Below are 20355 nucleotides of genomic sequence, written 5' to 3'. Positions count from 1 at the left end.
GGCTTGCACAGTCATGCGCCTTTGCGACGACAAACCCTTCCGCTCCTGTTCCACCACAAGCAGTAAACAAGGCGGGAAGGTGACACCGAAAAGAGAAAGAAGGGCAACATTTTTCATCTTGACATTAGAGTATCCATGTATCTCAGGCTTATTGTACATCTTATGCGCCAATTCCCACACTTGTAATCCGAGAAAGGAGAGATTAGATTAAACCGACTTCATCACTGGATTTACCGGTTACCTTGGAAATTGAAGACCGTGACGTCACATAACACCCAAATATACATCTAGTAACATTCAGTGTTAAACATCACACTCAAAATCACACGTCGGAAGGTTACATGAAATGAGCTATAAACAATGTGAAGCGGTTTAACACATTCTCTGCTAACGACAAGTAAAACACTAGAATCTAAGTAATTGAATGTTCACGACTTTGGCACCCTTCTTTGGTCCATTAAATTTGGTGTGAGATTGCGGAAATTGGCTGGTTCAACGAAGCAAAATCGCGAGCAAGTGATGGAATTTTTAAATGAATCATTCCAGACAGACAATGGTGACGTCATTTGCGAATTCCGTTCAGGCGACAAGGAATATTCATTTCGTTGCACGCTGACACGAACAAATCAACTAGGTCGGCTAGCCTAAAAGTTGACATAAGTGCCTGTCGAGCCTACACATTGGTAGCTACAGGAGCAATGTGCTCGCTTAATTTACCGATTTCCATCCGAAAAACCGTAATTCTTATCACCTGGAATATGTGTTTATTGATATGTGCATTTACTTGATTCACTGGTTTCCAAGAAATCTATTCACAGAACATGATGAAGGACGATGTCTTTTGGGACTTCTCTCCCGCTAGACGAGAGAGATTTTAATGGGGATGAAAAACATGGTAACAGATTTTATTCAACTTCAGCTTTGTTAAGATTTTCCTAATATTGTTGCACCGGTAACGAAGTGACCAGTCTTATTCGTAGTTGTCAGAATCTGCATAAGCCATGGGTCAAATGAAAAATATGTGGTTTTCCGGTTATATGCCTCCGAAATCATAGGTTGGTAGGTCGGAAGAAATTTTTTATTTTTCTTTTGTTGGGCGAGACTCATAAAATAGGGTAGCATTTTGAGAATGTACTCGAATTCCTTTGAAAATGCGAAATAAATGTCTTCAGTATGTCTGCTTATCGGAAAGATACATATGTTGTAATTTGGCCATATCGACTCTTCAGGAATGAAAATGATTACAATACATACATGAACATGTATGAACATCTAAAGAGCGCATGCGTGTGGATTTCGAGGGGGGCGATATGCATGATGTGAAAATTTTAAGAGCCTAGATTAGAATGTACGAGATGTTACTATTGAAAAAGCCGAGAGCTAAAAATTGTATCTCTTATATCACTCCTGTAAAGAAATGATTTAAACATGCCTTATAGGCAGCGTCTTGCTGTAAAGAGCAGAACGAATACATCCCCTTTGTGAACCGAACCAGTCGGCTTGCCCTCGATCTCTGTGACGCTCCGATACTTGAATTTTGATTTTTAATTAAGTTTTTCATACAACAACTACGAAGAAAAGGACGGAAATTAAGCGTAATACTTTCTGAGTACCTACATGTACCAAACTGAATGGTGTAGAATTACTGAAAGTATTCATTGGATTGTGAATTTGCTGTGAAACTCATAACGAACGATTTCATTTTTTCAAATAAAGAACTGGAAGTGAATGGAATTTTATGTATTGTGTGCAGACGGCAAAATATATAAATGTCTCATAAGAGTCGTTACTACGTTTCATTTACGCAATGGAAATGTATCCTTATTTGCATTCTGGTTCCCGGTGATCTTTCAATGGCCAAGTTACGGCCGTTACAAAAGCTCATAAATTCTAATGAACCCGGCGAAACCTATCGGCAAGACTGGATTTACGCTTTGCATTCTTATCATTCTGATACGAATGGAGCGGGACGCGTCGTTAATCTCCAAGATGTTTAAATCTACAAACAAGTGCATAATACAGAGTAGCTTGAACCTCTTTTTGGCCTTAACTAATACTGATCCAAGTATTAAAAACGCGTTCCGACACTGGAATTAACCCGATTAGGGTATCGGTTTAGGCAAGCAAAAGACATGTCTTTACTGTCGGCAAGACACTTTGGGTTCGAAAGAGGCCACACAGCAAGCGATAATTTCAGTCAGCGAGAGTGTGAAGATTCCTCGCCATTACACGATCATCAGATTAACCCCTTTCCGTTGGCGGTTCTTTCTCTCTTCTCTCACTCAAATAGGGTGATAGGATTTTCAAAGGCCCCCGTACTCTTTTTTCCCTTTTGACTAGGCAGCCTTGTGAAGACGAAGATATATTTTTCTTTGAATTTTGCGGCGACGTGACAAATCATACGCATGAATTTGCCAATCCAAGATGCCAATTAAAATCGGCCTGCACTGGACTAAATCTTGCTGAAGACACGTATAGAGCAGGGCTATTTTATTTCAAATGTGAAAGCAAAGCATCACATCTTATGGCAACAGTTTCCGGATAAAGTTGTAATGGTGATCGGTTGATTTTTCTCACAGTAACTGAATAAACAAAAGTGCTCTCGAAACAACGCTGTAAGTGTACAAGAGGGAAAAGTTACTAATCGTTACTAAGAGCGTGTATGTAGGTAGGTAATTATCTATCTATCTATCTATCTATCTATCTATCTATCTATCTATCTATCTATCTATCTGTCCGCCTATCTATCTATCTATCTATCTATCTATCTTAGTGTGTGTATCTATACTGTCGTGTGTTCCGTGGGCTACAACTATACTCACTGAGTTATTATTTATTCGACATCCGTAGTACTTCTGTGTATCCCTGTCACCTTCCCTTTTTCTCGCTATGTGTTTCTGTTTGTCGAGGAGCTTTCGTCCACATTTTGTTTCCGAATGGTCACTGAAGAATGTTTCCATGGGGCATCAGGTCAATGCAAATGCTTCATGCGATTAATAAAATTAAACCACGAACAAGATAACGTTAAATTTTGTACATCTTGAAAAAAGTGTCCATTACAACTCAATATACTTTATCATATCTTAACTCAATAATTGATACCAAATCCACTTAAAAATACGTAGACGCCGCCACTTCTCAGGTTCAGTACACATATAAGAACACAAATACTCATGTACTTCAATGAAAATTTACCGTCATCAGAATCCTTCACTGACAATGACATTTTTTAAATTTGTATCACCATCAATTTTAAAAGAAATGTTGGTTATACTGGAGTCAGATATTGGTCAAGGATCGCAGTGTGTTGTCCTCGTTGTGACTGGCAGCGGTGGACCTTGGGAGGCTTGTTAATCGAGGACAAAAATTTATTCAAATCCAGTGAGTGTCACATGCTGTTCATGACTCTATGAAGCCCGTTTGCACTTATTCATTAATATTGATTTTCATTGTATCCGTTGTATATTTCATCGAGTAAGCATAGAGTATTCTAATATCATTTTATTATTTCGTGCGTTGTAAAAAAGTACAGAACGTATTGAACAGTGCTATTTAATATTACATATGTACCACAGTTTACTTGCATCGAAGCGCGCGCGTACTACCGGTATTTCCACTGCAGTGCAAATACCAAAAACATTATGCCATACCTGCATGCAAATGAATAGAACAGCGCGTGATCCTCGTCTTTCAATGTGTGTCGCGTAAACTATTTAAGATGTGTTCGCTTGTGTTTTTAGTTCCTTTGTTTTCTCGATAAAATAAACAGGGGGAAACATATGTAATAATAACAGAACCCCATGGCGAGCGAGCAAGCTTGCCGCACTAGCGGTATTTGCACTCGTGTTTGCGTTGAATCCGGCTGTCCTTTCACTCGCTGCGCTCGTGAAAGCACGACCGCCGGATCCCCCGCAAACACTCGTGCAAATACCGCTGGTACGGCGCGCTTGCACTCTCTCGCCATGGGGTTCTGTCATAATATCGCACACAATGTTTGTGTCGAGCAGTTGTTACCTTGCTAACGCATGGAAAGTTACCAGTCTTTCTATCTCGGATTCTTTCTGAGGATCACTTTCTTTCGAAGTGTCTTTCTCTTACACAATCTCAAGGTCTCTTTTTGTGTCTCAATCTGTCTGTCTGTCTGTCTGTCTGTCTGTCTGTCTCTCTCTCTCTCTCTCTCTCTCTCTCTCTCTCTCTCTCTCTCTCTCTCTCTCTCTCTCTCTCTCTCTCTCTCTCTCTCTCTCTCTCTCTCTCTCTCTTATATGCGCCCGCGCAATCGAGTGATTCAAAACGTTTGATAAATGACAAGGCATAGAATAGCAAAGTGTAAAACGTTATCATTCACGATATGTTTTCTATCGTCAATTAAGATATTAAATGTCAGGTTTCAACGTTTCTATATTTTTTTTATCAATAATATGCTGACTCATACAAGCACAAGAGTTACAACCGTTTATCCAAATTATTTATTATTGACGATAGTTCAATTGAACTGACATGCGGTCGAAGAATGGTTGTTTCATTAATCCCATTCTGTAAAACCACATGGTTCAAAATTTCACAGTTCTGTATTGATTTGTAAATAATCTCGTAGGTCTGGCCTAAAGAAAGCAGATATACTGATGAAATCTTGAAGACTGCCACATTACCCCTTCCTTTGATTGGTAACGACATTTTCTTCACATCTTTCGTGTCAGTTGCGAGCGATAATATCCTTACATCATGATACAAGAGTGGTGTGGGCGTACGGTCGATTCTTTGAAAGGGAAATTTTCCATCCAACAGGGATGTGAAAATTACTTGTTTCTCAGACAACGTCTTTGACCAAGCTTGTATAAATATGGACACTGACAGTCACGAATCTACGAGCGAATTTGCATGATAACTGCTGCAGCACATGACTAAATGCAGTTTCAACAGATACCAGGGACGAACGTGTGGAGAGCAAGATAAAGTCGCTGTTTGATTTTTCAATTTGCAAAGTCAAATAGCCCACGCACCGCAGCAAATGAATCCACGCAGGAATACTTTATCTATCTAGCAAAACATGTGTCTGTATTGTTTCATTTCTAAAGCGCAAAAGAAGTAATATGAAATTGCAACGGATCGTGAAGTGGGGCGTGCTCAAATTTCTGTGGACAGGATCGATCGTATTACATCTGCCGCACCATTAATTTGATCGCTTCTGTAGAGACGATACTCTCGTGGGTGAAACTTCGATAATAAAAAGCACGACTGATGCCTAGATGTCTATATGTCCAATCGTCCTTTGAGCGATGAACAATCAATTATACATGATACCCCTTGATGGGCAAACCACATATTAACCTAAAAAAAGTGATGCACACACGCTTTCATCTTTCAACTCTTTCTTAATGGCACATAAACTTTTCCTCTCAGGCCAACCAAGATACATCGTCAGTATTCAAACAACGTCAAAACAGTAAGTTATGCGGGTAGTAAGTTTTCCATACCCTGCAAACAGGATATATTATATGCAGATGATTGGGGCGAAATTCGAAAGAAAATACGAGGTTTGAATCGCTCGGCTCTCTGTGGAAAGGAGACTAGAATGTAAATGAGGTCTAAGATTTGTTTTCCTCCTACATTGTTGAGATGTGTTTGAATGTTGACCCAAAAATCGTGTAAAGACTGCTACTACATCAGTAGTTGTGTACCATGTTCAGATAAAACGAGATATAAAAGTGACATGTAGATAAATACATCAAAGGCAGGGTCAAAGTGAGTCGCCACCATGGCATGGCCTTTCCCTGATTGCGTTCTGAGTGGTACTATACGGACTATAACGTTTCCATCGCGCACAGGCTTGCCGATTGGCACACCCTGTACAACGATGGAGGTCCGTTTCCGATCAATGGTGTTCTTCTGAGGGAAGGTTTCAACCCTCGAAAATGTCATCAACAAAATGTTCATTCCCCCTGACTCACTCGGTTCTAAAGTCATCATTGGTGATCGGGTTTTTTGTTTTGCCGACCGTTCGCTAACACTGCTGTAAGGCAAACACTGCAGATGGTTTCACCGATGTGTTCACAGCGAGCAGTGATGCATTGTTCAACCAATATACCAGTACAGTTTGTTAATCCTCGAAGTTGATTTACGCAGATGCACCGTACTGTAGTCGTGATGCCATGCTAGGTATACGTACACGTATACCATTACACTTCGGCGCGCCGAAGTCACTTCACAACAACGACGTTTATGTGATTCGGTTTCTACCATGGTTTATGAGGCGCTTAATTGACGGAGTATCGTCACGTTATCGTATTAGATTTACGACACAAAATCAATGTATATACGCAGTAGTTGTTTTTTCCTGGTTGAAAACAAATGATATTTGGAAGAAAAGACACTAGTACAAACCAAATTTGAACTTGTACTTACCCGATGAACATTATGACGCCAACTTTGGCTATGTCCTCCTGGAGTATTTTCCATGTGTTCAGAAGGAGCTTTTTCTGTTGTTCGGTCAGCGATGGCTTGGTTGGTACCGTGATACACTCTTCTCGTTTTGGAGACACGCAGTTATGGCTTGAGTTGCTACATCCCATTGTTCCAAGAGGGCAATCTGAAAATCGAGGCTTGTTTCTTCGCGTGATGACTTTTTATACAAAATAATGTCCGGATAGTTGCATAGGAATTGCCCGTGACTCTCAGCGCTGATTCCCCGTACGATTCATGGATTTCGCGCGGCAGACTGACGCATTCTGAACACGTCGGCTTCGGCTGTCGGAATGTCAAGTGTTACTTCACGTTGTGGTCAGTCCCCCTAGGATGATGCTCAAAATCAAGCATGTTCAGACTGATAATAATGAGTAACACAATTTACAGTGGCATTTTCCCCTTGCGGTGACGTCGAAAACAATGTTCACGGGAAGTTCTCACTTTGCTTAACGTATATGAGGTCTAGTTTCGTGAATATCCGCCAAATGGCAAACACGTGGGACGGAAGTCATAAACGTATCGGCATTCGCGCGTGGCAGGCTGTTGACAGCAACGTTCACTCTCCACAGAGTGGGCGTCGTTCACCGATTGAAATCGAACAGGCTGGTTTTATTCAAGAAGGCATGACATTACGTTCATCGGACGATTATCTCAGATGAGTAATTCACAACAAAAATGACAACATGTACAATCTGCACGTAGGAATGGGACGCTAATAAAGACAAACCTCTACACACTGACTGTGGGATGTAATAGAGAGGAAAAATTTCAGGGTAACTTGTCGATATCATGCCTTAAAATCGCGCTTTTCAACTCAACATTCAATCCGAGATATGATCGCCACCTTGAGGCGTTTATTACGTGTCATCATTGTTATCAATGTCTTGTCGCTATGGCCTTGCCTTACCCAGTCCAGTCATTTCACGGATGTGTAGTTCGACCGACCCCTCACACATTTATAATCGGTCGTCGTACCGTCGCTCATCCCCCGTGCTTCAAATCCGATATCATCTGTGAAGGCAAGATTGATGAGGTACCAGAGCGCATAAAGCTTTTACAATTTTGACAGCACGTTGCACATATAATGCATATTCAACAAAGAGCAGACACAAAATCTTAACTCAGTACCTCATTTACTACATTGGAAAGTTTAAAATTTGTTGCGAGTCGACAAAAGTGGCCATGCTTTACGAATGTTTGATTGTCTTTTGCCAATACGTGTATTTCACCTACAAAATCGCACTTTTTGAGTTTTTTCATTTATTTTATTTGACTTCAAAAAGCAGTTTTTTTTGTTTAATTTCTTGGAATATGATGATATACGGGTCAACTGTGCACAATCTCAGCTCTGCTTGCACTCAGATAGGATTAAACATTCAGTGAAGCATTTTATGGTCTTACCAAAAAAATCAAGTTCCGCGCACAAATCTCACATACATCGCTGAGTATAAAGTTTGGATCTCATGCAAACTTTTGTAATGAAATCTTAATTAGGGGTGTTTCATACAGATAAGGGTAACAGCTTTCCTTTATATTGTGTCAATCTTTATTTGCCATGGGAAAGCAAGTCGGAATAGGAAAATCCACTTCGTAAAGAGGTCATAAACAAATCAATCTGTTTGCATTCAGCAAAGCGATATTTTTACACCTTTGCAGCGAAGCAGCACTGAGCGACTTTATACATTCTACGCTTTCTTGATATAACAGACAGGTCAAACAGACCAACTTTGTCCCTTTAATAGTATGACACCGTTGCAGGTCGATGACCACAGACTGCTGTTACCCGTTCGATTACTCTCAACATAAACCTACTCCCAGACAATACTAGTACTTTCTGCGACGGGAAAACAGTGTAATATTCATTGAGGTCGGCCATCATATTAAAACATTTGAGATTATTTCCCCGTAAACATATGATTATATTACGCCAGCTTGTAAAAACACAATGGGCTGAAAAATCGGTTGGGCGCACTCGTTGACCACAGCAAATACACTAGATACAGCGAAAGAATAAAATCTGGCAGTTATATGCCGTAATAAAAATAAATGACTATCGAGGTAATTCAGGTCGATCTACAAATTTTGATGTTACGTCGTATTTACACAGCTGACGTTTATCATGCTTCTGCAAACTCCACAGAATCATCGCTGTGATCGAATGTTGATCAAAAACAACAGCAAAATACTCTCGAATATTTCATGTACGTGCTACGGTTTGCAGATAGTAATCGAAGAATCTGTCCACAGTGTTACAGCGTGTTACAGCAAAAGCTTCGTGCTATCAATAGAATTTAACCATAAATTGAAAACGATGTTATAGTCTGTTTGAAAACATATGTCATTATACTTCAATAAACATTTACATGTCACATATGCATATTTTGACATCAAATCCAATAAGCTATACTCGCTGCCACTTCTGAGGCTCAGTGTATACATAGAGAACACAAGGGCTAATCACCTCAATGCAAATCTTCTATCATCAGAATACTCCACTGATGATAATATGCTTTCTTTAAGGTTTATTTTTAATGTGTGTTATTCTCATAGTGACACGAAATTTTCGTCGTGCAGGAGCCATGATATTTGTCCAAAGACTGTCACATGCTGCCTCCATTAGGACCATTAACAATAAACATGAGACGCTTTTATGTTCAATCATGGAAAGATCATTTTAAGCCAGTCTCACATGCTGGCCCCTGTGAAGTGAAAGCTTACATTAGTTTTGTTCTCTGTACCACCAATTATTGTATCTGCCAAGATGCATGGTACTATATTGCTCGCATTGTTTTGTAATAGCTATTTGTGTGTTGGAAAAAAACAGAGTAAACAGAACAGTACAAATTGGCGTACTTGAACTGATAGAAACGTTTAGCATTAAAATTTGTACACTTTATTGACCTAATATTGTGAATTTGACTGTGGTTATGTTCGACTGGATCACTGTATCTGAAATACATAAATTTTGAGCAGATTGCGTGCGTCATTAGTTTTACTGATGACTCTGTTGGCGTGACAACTGAATATATTCCTATGGCTGATTCTGTCTATGGCTTCTTGTGCCTCCTAGTGTCTGTCTTTCCCTGTCACCATGACCAGATCCTTTTGCTTCAATGTGATTCCACGACACACACTCTCTCTCTCTCTCTCTCTCTCTCTCTCTCTCTCTTCCTCTCTCTCTCACTCTCTCTCTCTCTCTCTCTCTCTCTCTCTCTCTCTCTCTCTCTCTCTCTCTCTCTCTCTCAATCCCATGCCCACTGGCAATAAATGTGCTCCTTCATGAAAATAACAAGCTTTTCACTACAAACCAACAATGCTTTTATCCTACGCTGACATAGTATAATGATAACAACAATGATTTGAAATATATTCCAAACGTTACCATCATTATCCGGTATTTTCTCCTGGACTGTGTATTGATTCTATATGATGGACATGTACAATCAATATGATATGTGATGTATTTCGAAGCTATGTTTTATTCATCACGGTGTGCGCGGATCGCGCCATGAAGCAATCAATATGTCTGGACTTTTAAAAATCATGTAGAGGTCATCATAGGTATAGTGTTGTGTGGAAATAAGAACTGATAAGGAGTTTTATCTCACTTATGGAGTGGATAGTTATGAAAGATGGAAAGGGTTCGCGATTCATTTGCCAGTGTATATATGTTGACGACGTCTGTATTTGGTCACTATCTTTAGTAACGGTATACACACACGTGGCTCTTTCCTCCAATGTGACTGCCTAGCATCAAGATGTACATGTTAATGATGATGTTTTCGTGGAATGGAATTTAAACGCGTACTTAAATATTTTCGTCAAGAATAACGAGGAGAGTTCGGGTCAAAGTGTTCGACGTGTAAGAAAAAGCAGGCTTCATCAGACAACTGATCGCGTCACCCAATGTGTAGCTAATCCTTTCATGGCGAGCAGTGACAGCAATAAAGAAAGTGTGATGACTGGCGTTGAGCTTGGAGGTGTGCACTCCATATACATGCTTATAGGACGCTGTTTTTCTACGAAATGACACGTTTCGCTCGGAGGAATATTAATTTTACAGTGTGAGTGAGCTTTCTGACGGCGGCGAGATGTGTTCAAGATCAGCTAGTGTTAATGATTTTCTCATGCACCACCGTTGTTAAAACGGTCTTATTTTGGAAACTATCCAAAGGAGGGGAGACGCGGGACCTAATGCAGCGGATCGCAAAGTCTAGACAAACTTGGAGCGTGCCAATTGATTATGATACAACCACTGACAAACCTTGGGGACCGGCTGTGCTACGTGCAAAGTGGAGTGTTCGCCGATAATGCGGACATTCCGACAATAGTAAATCTCTCCAATTGTGCGGCCCCGCGAAATGTAATTTTGTCTCAGAAAAGTGGTTCAAATACATAAAATGTACCCTTTAAAGCAAATTACGCGAGAAGAAAATAAAAACTCGACTACTCTCATCTCAAGCAGTATACATTTGAGGTTAATTTTATCACCAAGGTTACGGCGTCAGCGTGAAAATAATAATGACGCGAATGAGAATTACAGCGAACAAATTTAAATTATTCCGGAAGGTTTGGTAATAGTCACATGATTTTATCAGAATTGGCCTTGAAATGTAAAAAGACGGAAAAAAATGGATATTGCCTGAAAATTTCGATTAAATTAGTTCGTTCCCATACGCAACCCCTTTTATTGCTCATCTCTTTTTTTGCGGATCATTGGAGTTACTGTGATTTTATATCCTCGATGCAAGGAACGCTGGAATTTACACGTACCCCGTACATATGAAGGGTTTCATCAAGTTAAAAAGCTTCCACATGATACTAACAATGAGGTGTTGACCTGAATGGTTTGAACATGTTTCTAAGGTATTACCTCAAAGTGCACCATCGGCACGTAAGTGAGATGTCGCCAAAGTGGTTAAAAATCAAAGTCTGCCTTCAAAGTCCAAATGAAAAATAAAATGTCTCTCCAATGACGAGTAAATTCGATCCGAATTTGTCCACGCCTGGGAAAAATATCATCTGCAATTATATTGGATACGAAACTGGACAGCTTTCATACCCTTCGCGATGGAAAGTGCCAAGGTAAAAGATGCAAATTTATGTAATTCACTTTGACAGTAACTACGATTACTAAATGTAGCTCCCTAGGACTTCCTAAACTAACTTTAATTTGATTCATTAGTAGGATCCTTCGTAACCAGCTAAAAATACTTCAAATAGCATTGATCGCTGTTTCGAATGCGGGTTTCGCTAATTAAAAATATGCGGTTGGAATTTTTAATCATTCCATGAAGCCTATAAAACTTTGTTATTCACTTCCTGTCATTGTCCACAGCATTCTCTTGTGTAGTTTACAAAGGGTACCGACTGAACTGAACATGACCGTGATACTCTGCCTATTTTGTAACACACCTGCATTGTATCTATGCAGGACAGAAACTTTTCTGTTGTAAATGCAATATACCTTGTTTGACAGCAACAGTAAGAAAATTTATTCAACTCTACCTCCGGGCAGTCTTTTTTAGATTTTCATTGCAATAGGATTGACATACCAGATACTTCACACCTTTTGGTAAAGTCGCTTCTTATGTCTCAGACAGCTATTTTAGTGATTTATACCTCAATCAATTTGTTTTCAAATGGTTTCCTCTAGGCACTGTTGATAAAGACAAAATAGACACTGCATAAAAACCCTATAATACTCACTGTATTGACATGGATTATTGCCTGTATTTTAGCTGAAGAGTGCATATAAAGATGAATACAGTCAAGAATCCATTTTTTGTATTCAGCAAGCCTGTATTCATGTGGATTCATGTGAATTCACGTGTATTGTGCTATAATACATGCAACTCATTAATGTGAATTTATCTGAATTATCGGATTTTCATGCAGTGAGAAATAATATGCGATGTGACGTCACTAAGTTGCAATTACTCGAATAATCTACATAATGTGGTGCGACGTTTGAGGGTGATGCCCTTTTGCGACCTTTCCTTTCAAATTAATCGAAATTCGAAAATATGTGACCTAGATTTGCATGGTGCATGTAGATTGGCTCATTAAAAGTCGAATTAGTCGGGATACATGGTATGCCAAACGCTACATCGAAGTCACGGTCATATAGTACGTTTCCATGTGACATTTGGCAAACGAGATATGCTTATTCCAGTTTTGCCATTGTCGTAAATTCAGGCTCGTCTGGGGGAAAATGCAAGCATCTCTTTCGATGAAATGTAACATGTTCTCCTTTTTCACTTCTCTTGTAGCAGTCATGAAGCAAGACACATTTACACGCTTCAAGACCGTGTGGTTACTGAAGTGACAACTTCGCGAGAAATGCGAGGGAAATGTAACACATGCATTGTAATTGTACAACATACAACGAAACGGAAAATGTAAAAGTCAAAATAAACGGCAACAATGATTTTGTTCGATGGAATAAAATCAACTAATTAAGATAAATTTTTCCGAATTGGTAAAAGAAAAGCAACAAGGTCGACACAAATTCTCGTCAAAGAGACGACGACAATAAATTACCAGCTGAGAATTGGTCTATCTACTTTGGTCACATTAAACACAAAATTTCAACTTGCCATCTTTGATAAATTTTTAATATCTTCTAGGTACCCCTTACAACGAATTTTTATAATCATAAGCAGTCAAGGTAAAATGCATCCAATCTTTGCCCTATAGTTGTTCCTTATTTTTTGTTTTTCACTGTGATCTCTTGAGAGATTTTCTGCGCTTAATTTGTGCTTATTTGTGGAGGATCTGCTCGTAGGCGGACTGAAGTACACATGGCCTCGGTAATGGCACTCAACAACGTCATTGGAATAGAACATCATCGACCGCCTCCTTTGCTTTCTTGTCTCCAACTATTCCTCTTTTTATCATTGAAAGAAGCATCGGTCGATTGGAGAATCATATGTTGAAACCCACATGAAGGCAATGCCTTCAGGTACAGCATGTGCCTGAAACGATACGTCTCAGATTTTGTCAAGTAATTGTTTACAGGGAACTTTGTACCTTCCCACTTCATGTACACAAATATCACAGGGGTCAGCATACTTTAGATGCGTGCCAGAGAACCAAACTGGCCAATTGAACTCTCCGGCACCGGCATCTGTGCTGTTTTGTTTTGTTTTTGTTTGGGGGGGTCAGAAATAGGCCTATCGTACGAAACACAGACAGCGCGGGCTGTCTACGATAGTACCCTTCAGTTTTGCAATAATCACATAAAGGTGTGCAGTAGCGGGGAAATAATTGACCCTAAGACATAGTAGATGCTTATTTCCGTTTTTGAGTGTCAGAAATTGATAAGAAATTGACCAGGATCAAATGTAATGGTGCTATAAATGAATCGAAGACTACAGAGGATTTTTTGTGAAAAGAAAAAATCACCAATAAGCATATTTTAATGATTTTATAAAAAATGTCGATTTTTCTGTGTTGCAGCTTATTGCTTTCTCTTGTGTATGTCTTTGTAGTCTATCCATTCGTGAAACTGTGAGTAACTGGAACACATCATTTTTGAGTTACAAGAGAAGTTATTGGATGGGCAATCATGTTTAGATTATGACCGTCGGCTTACATGTGTGTGAAATTCATCCACATACAGCCCTTAGAAAGAAGTGCCACAATACATAGGAATCCTAACGTCTAGTATCACTGGTTATAAATCTTGACAGAGACTTATCACTAAACGGTGACAGTAAAATGCGAGTGTGGATGCAGTTTAATCTGCGGCATTGACAACTCGTGACCTTGTTAGACGTTAATCGTTCAGCCTTTTCAAGGAACAGTTATACGTTAAATGGAAAATGTGCTCAGCCCTTATCTAACTTGGCAGTTTTATCAAACTCGGTACAGAAATCTATGGATTTTCTTTTGGAAAGGTCACAGGGTTGCCATGTTCACACGAAACGGTTGTTCCGTAGATATCATTTTTGTTTATTTAGGGCCCATTAGAAATTGATGCTACCTGAGATGTGACAATAGCTAGTTAAGCAAGGACTCGCCTCGAAAGTGAAAGACTTAAACTTTCTCAATTTTACTCAACGAAACTTTTGAACCACACTCTCAAATCAAGAATAAAAATCAGGGGTCACCGTACAAAGTTTGGAACAAAGAAACAGATCACCTGATATTTTGCGATATTTGAAATTCAAAATGGCCGTCAATCGTATGATAACTCTGTTGGGAAAAATGAAATTTTCGATTTTAGAAAAACTAAGAGAAAATTTTTCTTACTCTATCAGCTTTAAAGTGAGACCCCATAAGTGGTAGATCAGAAAAGAATTGTACAAATTGAGAGGCTGAATATCTATCCAAGAGGCACATTCCACCTTAAAATTAGCTTTACATTGTTGCCAAGCATTGGAGAAGGACGGAGCTCACAGACTTGAAGACAAGTGGTAGGTGATAATGACCATGAAGTGAACCGTTCATGATTATCCTCATAGGAGAATTCTAATTCAGCCTGTCATTGCAGTTCCCACGCACTCTGCATGTAAAACACACACGCCTCAATGGTCCTCCGTCAAGAGCAAAGGTTGTATGACCTACCCCGCTATTTCTTTACTTATAAGGAAGTATTTGCATTACCGAAGACCTCCTCAGGCGGTGTTATTTCCTTTTCCTGCACAAGCATTAATTCACTGTCGAAGTATTTGTCCGTGTGCATGCTATACCTTCGAGAAAAGATTATACAAGAGTAGATTTGCATAATCAACTCCCAACCCAAAGACTGTGAATAATGCGCAGCTCATTGGAAAACATTTTTGTGTTTGTGCTGTACCGAGTTCAGAGACATGCATAATGTGTTGATATATCAGGGATGTGAATAAACAGAAAAAGTTGCTATTCGGGGTTTGACGCAAAGGCCCCGTTTCAGATAACACACATATTGAAAAAGGACAATGAACAGGTCCGTCAATTCTTCGTGCAATGATTATCTTGAAAAGTCTTCTAAAACATGCCAATTGGAAGGACCGAAAATTACTGATTCAAGTTATACGAACCGTGAATTCCATTAGTGTAGTTCAGTGATTAAATAGGAAATTACTGTACAAGGTCTATAGAGACAGGGAAACTTACGCTTGCTGATAATCCTTGACTTCACAAGACTTGGCAAGTCAAGAGCACATCTTGCAATGCTTACTAAAAAGCAAACATTTTCCTGCCGATATTTTAGTGAACATGCTATGTATATGCGAATGCTTGTGCTCATAGATAGATAGATAGGTCACGGTTCGGGCCATCTGGACTTGGCCATCACACACAATTAACTGTATTTCACCAACGTCGGCTTTAATTACATTGAAAAAATGTAATGTATAACATCATCCGTCTTTAAGTTTCTCTTGCCAGTCTGGCTATAGGAATAGACTTAATTCAAAGTACGCGCCATAGCTCTTAGATTGCAACCCACGTCATGCTAACAAACCCACGCAATGCGCGCTGACATGTGAGATTTCGATTGGGTACAAAGAATGTCGGTTTCCCATTGGTTCTCTGAATAAGCAAAAATCTATATAACTAACCAATTTTTTTCAGCTGATTGAAAGAATGAATATCAATGCCATGATTGATTGACGATGAAATGTGTGCTATTTGGCCAGTCAATCGATAACAAATTCAACGCTGTTACACCCATCCCTCTTAGAAAAATGGAGACCTCGCCAAAGTTTGATGCTCAATCACAGTTGATGAAGTGTACCGCTGGTAAGGTTGTATGCATAAAATTCTGCACTTCCCATTTGCAGGGTCATACCTATCATATCAAGGGGTCTTCTTTGTCGTTTTGGATAGCATGGTTCTGTTTGACCAGTATTAGGTTCAACGGAAAGAATAGGTATATCAGGGCTACTAGCATTACTGACATCAAGCGACGAGGATGTTTCTGTGTCATTGCAGCTACGTAAACATGGATCTGAAACATGCACTGAACTGGTTGACTGATCAATCTCACTGTGTGTAACCATGCCATCTAATTGTTCAAGACACCTAACACGACTACTTGGTCTTCTGGATGGGATGATTTCAGGTGCATCTTGATTAAGACATGTAGTTCCCCTGGGCCAATTCTATTCCGAGATGACTGCAATCATGTAATGCTCATCTTCATCACCGATCGGCAATCATTCTAGATTCATTCTGCTGTGGTCTGTCAGTTTGCTTGGCTGTTGGGGTCACAGTCTCTTGAAATTCCCCCTCATAGTCTGGGATTGGAAGTAACAGGTTTTTTTAATATAAAGTCCTATTCCTGCCACCTTTGTCTTTCTTCTGGACCACATACCCAGGAATATCATCAAAAGCCATGTGCTCAAAACGATGTGCTCAAATAGTGCTTTGGAAGTAGTTTGAGCTGCCTGATTTCTTGTTGGTAATACTATTGCGTAACCAGTGAAATGGCCAGTCATCACTAATATGCTATTGAATCCTCTGTCTGGAGTTAGCGTATGTAAAAAGTCGATGCATATCATTTCCATTGGTTGTAATGATCACTTCTTGGTCTTTTGGCAAGAGGTCCATATATCTTTCTTTCATGAATTTGACCTTGTTTGTGTACCGTCTATTTACTGTCTGTTCTGTGCTGTTTTGTGTCTATGTTTACAACTATTGTCTTATAAATTGTGACCTAGTGTTATTGGATAATGGATTGGTATGATTGCGATTATTTTCCCAATGTTTACCAAAGGTGTTTTGGGTTGGGATTGTGGTGTTTTCCCATGAATGCAGTGTAGACCAGTTCTCCATTGAGTTCTGATATCCATGGTCATCCCAGGCCGACAAAACCTTCTCCTGACTAGATATAAAGTTCTGTCTTTGCAAAGTGACCAAGGTTGTCATATAACCCCTTTAGGGCCAGTTTCCTATGGCAATCAGGTAGGACGAGCTGTAAATTTTCTTTGTTATCGAGAGAATTTTCTTTGTTATCGAGAGAACATTTTCTGTAAAGTATTCCATTTTTAACACAGTGAGCTGTTTCCGTTGCCGTAACAGTGACTTGACATCTGAAGTCTTCCATTGTCTGTTGGTTTATGACCTTTGCTCAGATGATCTCTCACGATTATAACAGTTGCATCATTATACTGTTTAAATTACATGGTCTTGATATAACATGGCTTCTGATGCCTCATAGTACCCGGTCATTCCAAGTGATTCCACATATGACGTTTCTGTTACTTGACATACTGCATGAATAGCATCAGTGTCTACTAGGGTTTTCTTCTCAGACGAGTCTTTGTTCCATGAAATTCTTGATAGCGCATGTGTCTCTATATTACTTTTACCACTTTGGTACACAATGGAGAAGTCATACAAGGAAAGGTCCGACAGTCACCTGTGTTCAACTGCATCGAATTTTTTTCTGATGTCAGTACATATTTCAAGGGGTTATTATCAGTATATACGGTGAACTATTGCTAATATAAGTAATCGCTGAATTTCTTCGTGACAGCCCACTTCAAAGCTAGAAATTCTAGATTATGTGCAGGGTAGTTACTTTCATATTTATTCAGCCCTCTACTTTCATAAGCAATGACTCTACGTATACCCTTTTGGCACTGGTACTATACTGCCTCTACGCCTTGTGTGCTTGCATCGATATAGGTTTCAAAGGTAGAGAATAATTTGCCAGGCTACTATTGGTGCTGACACCAGAGTGTTTCTAAGCGGCATCAAAAGACACCTGGGCTTGTTCTCCCCAGTGAAGTTGATCATACTTGCCAACTCTAGTTCTTGACTGTCTTCCACATAATAAATCATTCAATGGTATAGAAATTTCACTGAAGTATACATCTTCGGTAGTGTCCTGCAAATCCAAGAAACTGTCCCACCTCCGTACAAGTCAATCTCGGAGTCCTGCTACCTTATCAGGATCAGTTGCTATTTCGTTCTTCTGAACATACAATGTGCCTAAGGTATTTGACCTTTCGCTGGAAGAAAACAGATTTACTTGCTTTCAACTTTAAACCATTACTTGATAGCCACTGGAAGACTCATTCCAATTTCTTAAGATGATTCTCAAAAGTTCTAGAATACACAATGATATCATCTAGATATATTAAGCATTCTCGGAAAGACAACTCATCAAAACATTTTCCATATGCATATGCATATGCATCTTTGGTGGTTTTGGCATTCAACTGTCTAAAATCAATACATGCTCCCAATTTCCCATCTGGCTTTCTACACTAACTACATTTCAAGACCATGGACTTTTCGATTCTCGGATTACTCCACACTCAAGCATGTCATCCAGGTATTGCCGTAATTTATCGTTCATTGCTGGTGGAATTCTCCTGTACTTTTCCTTGAAAGGCATTTCATCAGTCAGCTTGATAGAATGAGGTACAAGTGTAGCATGATCTAGGTCCATTTCATTCTTGGAAAATGCATTTTGTCACTTATTAATGACTTCTAAGACCTGGTAATTTTGGGTTCGAGTTAATTCAGTACTTGTTTCCTCCAACCAAGGTCTTCTACTAACCATGTTGGCGCTTTAGAGTTACCACTGTCAAAGCACGGTGAATTGGCTCCATTTCCATATGGATCAAGAGGAGTGGATACATGGAATACTTGCTTTATATTACAGAGAATGCCCTTTGGAGTTACTGTGACTGATCGCTTCCCTAAATTTGTGACAGTTACAGGAATGCGACATGAATTCCCAGTCTGTTCCAACTTTAATACAGCAGGAATAATGAGTAGGCCACCAGGTAAGGGTTTCTGATCTTCAGGGTCTATCAAGACATTCGATCCAAAATTTCTTGTGTCCACTATACAAAAGCCATGTATAACTGTTTGTTTATTTGGGCCTATTCTTATCGGTTTGGTGGACATATCTTCAAAGGCTCTCCCTTCTCTTTCCTTCTGTTGTTGTACTTTCTGATAGGCCAGTTTCCTCCCAAGGGATGAATCTGGTTTTGTTCTGGTCTCTTCTGAATCAGGTTCTACAATATAATGTTGAAGAACATTTGTGCCTATGACAACTAGAACAGATTTTTTGTCTTTGGTGTCTTCAACAACAAGCAAGAAAATAGTTTTGGAGACTTTTCGCCCATAGTTGTTTGGTAGTACCACTTTAGCTTCGATGTAGCCATGAAAGGGGATTTCAGCACCACTGGCACCCTCCACCCTAACCAAGTTGTCTCAGTTTTGGATTGTTTCTCAGTTTATCATTGCTGAAAGTTTCAGAGATTGTTGACACCATTGATCCTGTATCTAGGAAAGACAAACAACGAAAATTATCCGATAAAATTTGTTCCTCATTTGCATCATCTACCAAGCAGTCAATGACACTTGAGGGATTCTCTCTGTGTCGGCCAAGTACATTTCCCTCCTTATGACTGACCACTCTCAGTTTAAAGGGCAGTCAATCTTCTTGTGTCCCAGCTGACCTCACTTGAAGCATTTACTGCATAAGGTCTGTTTGGGTCGTCCATCTTGATTAATACTACGTTGATTAAAGTTGGCTGATTTGCAGAACGTTTCCTCTTTTTCACGTAATCCACTGATCTGGACAATTTTGTCAAACTTTCGGAGATTTCGTTCATTTTCTGTATTATGTCTTCGTCAGTCACAGTTGCTTGATGAACACGTGTGGTTGGTTCTTTATTAATGTCAAACATCCTAGCAGCTAATAATAACCCGGTGTAGGTCTCGCCAGTATCATACTTGTTTTGAACAGTATTCCTCATTTGATCACCATACAGCTCAGAGAAAAACTTGGTTCTCAACATAGTATCCATGGTGTCCCTATTCATAAGCTGACTGGGTCTAAGCTCATCCCACAGCCCTTCAATGCGACAGGCCAAGTCTGATACATTTTTCATTGTTCATCTGGCGTGCAGTGTAGAATTTCTCTAAAACTGCTTAAGGGGT

The 20355-nt window shown here is 39.5% G+C and overlaps 1 protein-coding gene across 1 annotated transcript in view; it reads right to left on the bottom strand.

Annotated features, from left to right (window-relative positions):
• The window catches only part of LOC139149557 (uncharacterized), a 29286-nt gene extending 21895 nt beyond the window's left edge, over positions 1-7391 (bottom strand). Inside the window, exon 1 of the mRNA XM_070721378.1 lies at positions 6403-7391. Within this exon, the coding sequence (XP_070577479.1) occupies positions 6403-6569 (167 nt within the window). The 5' untranslated portion in view covers positions 6570-7391. The remainder of the gene's footprint in view (positions 1-6402) is intronic.
• Between the last annotated feature and the right edge of the window lie 12964 nt (positions 7392-20355).

Source organism: Ptychodera flava, chromosome 14 (assembly GCF_041260155.1).
Source record: "Ptychodera flava strain L36383 chromosome 14, AS_Pfla_20210202, whole genome shotgun sequence".
Taxonomy (NCBI): Eukaryota; Metazoa; Hemichordata; class Enteropneusta; family Ptychoderidae; genus Ptychodera; species Ptychodera flava.
Note: the sequence above shows the minus strand (reverse complement) of the source record. Positions and strands in the feature narration are given on the sequence as shown.